Raw genomic sequence first — 6,000 nt, 5'->3', positions numbered from 1 at the left:
CTGAATGTCAATAATCCTATATTTTGCACTAATGGGTGCCACCACAGTTTCTGTTACGGCTTATTAGAGTACAATGCAAAAACATAAATCAATCAGTTCAAAGAACTGAAGTCTCTGTATATCAGCAGTCAGATGTCTGTTAAGGTTATTCAATATTCATCAAATCATCTTCCTAGTTGAGAAGCATAGGCTTGATGTCTCCCAAGCAACTCTTTTCCTCTAAATGCGGCTCAGAAGTATGTGAACTAATCAGCACTGCCAAGTGCAAACAATACACAAAAACATATAAAAATATTGTTCATAGTTTCATGTCAGCATCTAGGTGCATGTCTTTTTTTAACTGAGGCGTGAACATATCTTTATATGAGAGGGTGTGGTACGATATTCTCAGAGGCTGGCACATTAAGCTGTCGTTTTTAATGTGGTGTGTATAAAATAAGGTGTTGTTGATTGCATGTATGATTCTCCACTGTCAGTTTATTGTAGATACGAGGCTCAAAGCTCACCTTCATCAGACTGAAAAAAATTGAATTTTGGTTCAGGAATGACCTTTTTCTTGTGATGTGTTGTTGAATGAGACATCTGTGCATAGTATTTCAGAAAAGAAGACCAAAAAAAGCACACACAACAAACATACTTGTATACAGGCTGTGTTTGTGTGTGGTGCAGAAGAAGGGGAATGTAACACCTAGCCTCGACTATTTGCCTTGTCAAGAGCTGACACTAACTCACTAACAGAGATTTGAGACAGAGAGCAGCTCATTACCAGCAGTCACTGCACCCTGTAATTTTACCTCACATTTACAATTACCACACATGTGAATGTGAAACATTTGGCCTCCGGAGTGATGAATTGTCTCAATTTGCCTCTCTGAACCATAATGTGTAATGAAACGGAGGCAGGAAGTGGGTGTGAAGATTGAACCGAGGAACCCAAATGTGAGGCAAAATCAGAACAAAACTATAATGTAACTGTAAAAATGTACTGTAAAATCAGTGTAAAATGTCTGAACAGTACCAACAGTCTAATTAGAACATAGAGCAACACATGGACAATAAGAGACACACCAAAAATACTGCACAAAATGTGGTCACTGTGGTCAAACCAGAAATGGACATCTGTAAAAACAGGAACAATGGGATTCAGAGGCTTTATGTACTTTAAAATATATATAAGAAAAAAACGAGCATGACATGGGAGTCAGAGACATGAGAAGAAGTAATGGGGAGAATGCAGAAGTAAGAAACACAAAACCTCTTTGTAGGTATTATGTAATGAAATAGTAGTACAGTGTAGACATAGGTGCAAAATGTGACTTTAGTGAGGCCAAGGAACCATATCCATAAACCCAGTCTAAAGAAAACATAAAAAAATCCAAATTCAGTAGAATCCCTTATAAACTGTGGGAAGTATGGGAAGCAATAGGAAATGAGGCTAAATGAGTAGTGTACCTGAATGCATTGAAACCACAGTTTTTTGTTTTACAATCATAATGTTGTCCAGAAATGTATTTTATATGTTTATGCAAAGCACTTATGTAAAGTTAATACCCCAGCGACTGGGGATGCACGTGACAGTGTATTTCTTGGTGCTGGTCCCAGGCCCAACAATGGGGAGGGCTGCGTCAGGAAGGACATCCGGCAAAAATCGCTTGCCAGGTCAGTTGTGTGGACAGCAAGACCGGCCGATCCGCTGTGGCGAGCCCTAATAGGAGCAGCTGAGGAAAGAAGAAGTTAATGAATTAGCTATAGTCCTAATGTAAAATAAAATTAAAGGGGAAACCAGACGTGACATGTAGGCATGTGTGCAGCATTCTAGGTTCCTACCATGCACGGCACATCAAATTTAATTTAAAATCTACTTTGAATATTATCACATAGTCACTTCACATTAAAAATGTACCAATCTATATGAGCATGATGTTTTATGTGTATATGAACAGTTCGATGCACACAAAACCATCAAAAAGGCTTTTCAAAATTCTAATTAGCAGGCTAATTAATCAGGTACAACTCTCCTGATGTAAAGCATGAAAGAAGAAATCTTCCTCAGTATTCTTTGGTTTTCTGTGCTCACATTACTGTTTTTCTTTATCCCTCCATGTTTCATGTTGTGCTGTGAATGATGTTCTATCCTTGCCGCCTGACTCATTGGCACAGAACAGCACAGTCAGGCTCTGTAAGGTCATCACTCACAGCTGTGAAGTCACCAGGATGTGACACGGTGATGGCCATGTCTCCTAATCTCTTTTACAGATTCATCACTGATTGCCACCAAGCATTCTCAAGCATTCACACAGCAGATTTCTACTAAATAAAACAGAATTAAAGAGGAATAAGGCTAGTAAAAAAAGTAAGCGAGCTCAAATGCAAGTAAATAATAATATATATCTGTAAGTCATATTTTCTGATATTTCTGGCTGAATTAGTAGTATTGTATATTGCTCAGATTGGCAGGTAGAATTTGGATTTTAGTTGTTCTCACATAATTAGCATCAATTATATATTTCTTGTTTGCAGACTAATCTAAATAAGCATTATTTAGTCAAAACACATTTGTACTTATCACACAATAAACAATTTAGTCAAGAGAAATGCTTTGTTGCAAAAATATATAAATAAAATTTCATATTAGAACAAGAGGATTCATATTAAAGCTTTGGGGGCCTTAAACCTATTATTATTTATTATTATACCTCTTCAGAATCGGAAAAATCTCATGCGAAAACGTATACATACGTGGTGCTGAAGGGCTTAACTGGAAGTCACTGGCTTTGTGTGGCACCTGGTATGTCGTGTCATAGCTGCAGTGAAATGCAATAGCACTCAGGTACAAGAATAACTCAACCAACAGGCAGGGGCCTAAACCCTCCCACAACCCCCCGATCCAATTCTTTTGAATCACTTCTGCTCCGGTAACACAACTTCTCATCACAACAGTAACACAAAAGTAACACAAATGTTCATAACAACAGTTACACAACAGTAACACCTGTTTTCATTACATCAGTAACACATCAGTAACACAACAATAACACCACTACTCATCATGCCAGTAACACAACAGTAACAGCAGTAACACCACTACTCATAACAACAGTAACGCTACTGCTCATCATGCCAGTAACACGACAGTAATGATACTGCTCATCACATCAGTAATGTTACTGCTCATCACATGAGTAACACAACAATAACACCACTGCTCATCACATCAGTAACACAACAGTAACACTACTGTTCATAACAACGGTAACACAACATTAGCGCCACTTCTCATCACATCAGTAACACAACAGTAACACTACTGTTCATTACAACAGCAACACAACATTAGCGCCACTTCTCATCACATCAGCAACACAACAGTAACACTACTGTTCATAACAACAGTAACACAACATTAGCGCCACTTCTCATCACATCAGTAACACAAAAGCAACACCAGTGCTCATCACACCAGTAATGCTACTGCTCATCAAATCAGTAACACAACAGTAACACCACTACTCATCACATCAGTAACACAACAGTAACACCACTGCTCATAACAACAGTAACACAGCATTAACACCACTAATCATCACATCAGTAACACCACTGCTCAACACAACAGTAACACCCCTGCTCATCATGCCAGTAACACAATAGTAACACTACTAACCCCACTGCTCATCACAACAGTAACACCACTGCTCATCATTCCAGTAAGACAATATTAACACCAGTAACATCACTGCTCATCACAGCAGTAACACCACTGCTTTGTACTAGCAGCAAATGCTGGAAAAACACAAACCGCAGAAAGTCGGGCCCTTTTTACGGGCTGAGAGCTCGGTCACGTGGCCGGGTTTCCCTGGATGGGCGGGGCTTGGGTTTTTAACTCTCTGAACTTTCCGTGTAGCCGATTTAAGAAAGGCAAGAGTAAAGTACCTGTAGCCCCGCTACCTGTTGACACCAGCCGCCACGTCTCGGCTCCGCCACGACGCGCCGCCGCGGCCCTCGCGTCTCGCCGACCCACTCCTTATATGGCGTGTCCGCCGTAAACCCGGAGTACGGGCCGGGGGCGGAGAGGCCGGGGTCCCCAGAGAGGTGCTTTAGAGTCGGGGTAGGTAGGTGATGTCGTAAAGCAGTGTCGCAAACCAGGTGCATCGCTCGGGGGAGGAGGGGGAAGAGGGCAGGTCCGGGGCGAGGTGAGGGGGGGGGGGGCCGCCGCTCCTCCGGCCGCGTATTTAGACAGATGCGAGCGAGGGAATCATGGCGGATGGTCCCAGGTGTAAGCGCCGAAAGCAGGCGAACCCGAGGCGGACCAGCGGTGAGTAAAGTCCTCCGCGCCGAGGCGAGCCGAGCGGCGGTTTTGTGCTGGCCGGAAGTGGCGCCGCGGTACCGTTATACCTGCGCCGCGCGCGGCTCTCCGCCCGGCGGCAAACTTCCAGCGGGACCGTTATCCGCCCCGCGGGACGCCGCCTTTGTTCCCGGGCGCGCGCGCCCTTTTGCGCCGCTTTTCCGCGCTGGTGGCGGCCTGCTTGCTGCTCGGCGGGCTTTGGCCGTGAAAACGCGCCGCGTGGGGACTTCGCACGAGCTGTTTGTTGCTTCGTCGCGACAATAAAGGAGCGCGGCCGGCGGGCCGAAAGTGGCACTTCTCGCAACTTTGTGACACCGGACGTCGCCACTTCGCCGCGAGTTCTGTCGACTTCCAGGTGGCACCGCCGGCCGGACCTGCATCCTCACTTTTCGGGCGACCGTCGCTGGTGTTTGTGTCACGTGGTGAGTTCGCGGTCCGGATTCTTCTCTCCGGTTCAGTCCCGGCTCCCAGGCCGAGGAGAGGGAAGCCGCACTCGTATTTCTCGCGAAACAAAAGTAAAGTGGCACAAGTGATGCCGGTCTGGAGAGGAAGAGGATGAGGAGGAGGAGGGGGGGTGACATCACAGATGATGCGTAGCTCACTTCGTCCCTCGCACACACACCCCCCTCCCCGAACTAATGGTGACTTTCACACGCGTAAGAAAGTCAGTGGCGTCGTGATTTTGTCCGCGGCGAACCCACGCGTGGTTGGGGTGGCATCGGGGTCCTCAGTTGCTGGTTTTGCACCCAGGACGTGAGAGTTGGGCGACGTTGTGTCGACGTCGGTCCCGATGTGAGCACGCAAGAGTCGGAACCAATAAATAGTCGCTTAACATATAACTTACAATGACCTTTCTTTTTGTCGAGTTCTAGTAATCACAGCCAATTATGCGGCTAATGCTAGTAGTAGCTTACTGCCAAGCTACTGGTAACATATTCAAGCGCACTAGATGCATGAACATCATTGTAAAAGCACAAGGGGTTCGTTTTATAGCGGTTCGGTTTTTTTTTTTTTCTCAGATAGAGTGATTTTTTTTTTGTGACGTTTTTTTTATTTTTATCATCTACCTGTTGTCCACTCCCAGCAAGTTAATTCGCCGCCGCCGTGCATTCTGCAGCTCGGGCTGCCGCGCACCGGATCTACCTTTTCCTGGCTGCGCCGACGCCGTGCGCGTCTGAGCGCCGAACCGCCCCTCGCCCTCGCACAGGAGCCGTCGGCGTGTTTACCTGATGCAGGCGGGGGATCGAGCGACAGCGACATCGCGGCGCCCATCCGACGCCGTCGAAGCCGAATCGGCGGTGAACGCGCGACCCGACGCTGACGGAAGGGAGGGGGACCCCGGACGCCGCGGCTCATGGCAACTTGTGCAGGTAGAAGAGAGAGAGAGAGGGGGGGGGGGGGAGAGAGAGAGGGGGGGGGGGGGGGGGGTAAAAGATGGGAGCCTCGTGTTTATTCCGCGCATTTCTCTCCGGGCTGCGCGCGGGTCGCGTCGGCGTCCCCGTCCCGCCGCGCGCGCGCGCGCTCAAATCACGGCGTCGTTTTACGACGACGAACGCGGGGGGGGGGGGGGGGGAACGAGCGACGCGCAAGGTGGCCGAGCCGCTGCTTTCCGCTAGCCGCCTTTATATAATTTCCTTCGGCGGGGCCAAATGGCG

At 47.0% G+C, this 6,000-nt stretch overlaps 1 protein-coding gene and 1 long non-coding RNA gene across 5 annotated transcripts in view; one reads left to right on the top strand and one right to left on the bottom strand.

Moving 5' to 3' along the window:
• Nucleotides 1–1,137: 1,137 nt before the first annotated feature.
• LOC114788133 (uncharacterized) lies at nucleotides 1,138–5,736 on the bottom strand. Of its 2 annotated transcripts, none has more exons than XR_003749508.1 (2): nucleotides 3,934–5,736; nucleotides 1,138–1,718 (listed from the first exon to the last, which is right to left on the bottom strand). It is a non-coding gene; the product is annotated as an uncharacterized LOC114788133 (long non-coding RNA). The 2 variants fall into 2 exon arrangements; XR_003749507.1 differs by lacking the exon at nucleotides 3,934–5,736 and adding an exon at nucleotides 2,740–3,924.
• Nucleotides 4,221–6,000, top strand: part of zeb1a (zinc finger E-box binding homeobox 1a) — a 25,364-nt gene continuing 23,584 nt past the window's right edge. The window contains exon 1 of one of the 3 annotated variants that reach the window (XM_028976360.1): nucleotides 4,221–4,315. In XM_028976360.1, the coding sequence (XP_028832193.1) occupies nucleotides 4,258–4,315 (58 nt within the window). In that variant the 5' untranslated portion in view covers nucleotides 4,221–4,257. Of the gene's footprint in view, nucleotides 4,316–4,759; nucleotides 4,768–5,464; nucleotides 5,716–6,000 lie in introns of those variants that run through there. The other 2 variants (XM_028976363.1, XM_028976361.1) reach the window with 2 other exon arrangements.

The sequence above is a fragment of the Denticeps clupeoides genome, chromosome 4 (genome assembly GCF_900700375.1).
Source record: "Denticeps clupeoides chromosome 4, fDenClu1.1, whole genome shotgun sequence".
Lineage (NCBI taxonomy): Eukaryota > Metazoa > Chordata > Actinopteri > Clupeiformes > Denticipitidae > Denticeps > Denticeps clupeoides.
The sequence above is the reverse complement of the archived record's forward strand: the minus strand, read 5'-3'. Positions and strand labels throughout refer to the sequence as shown.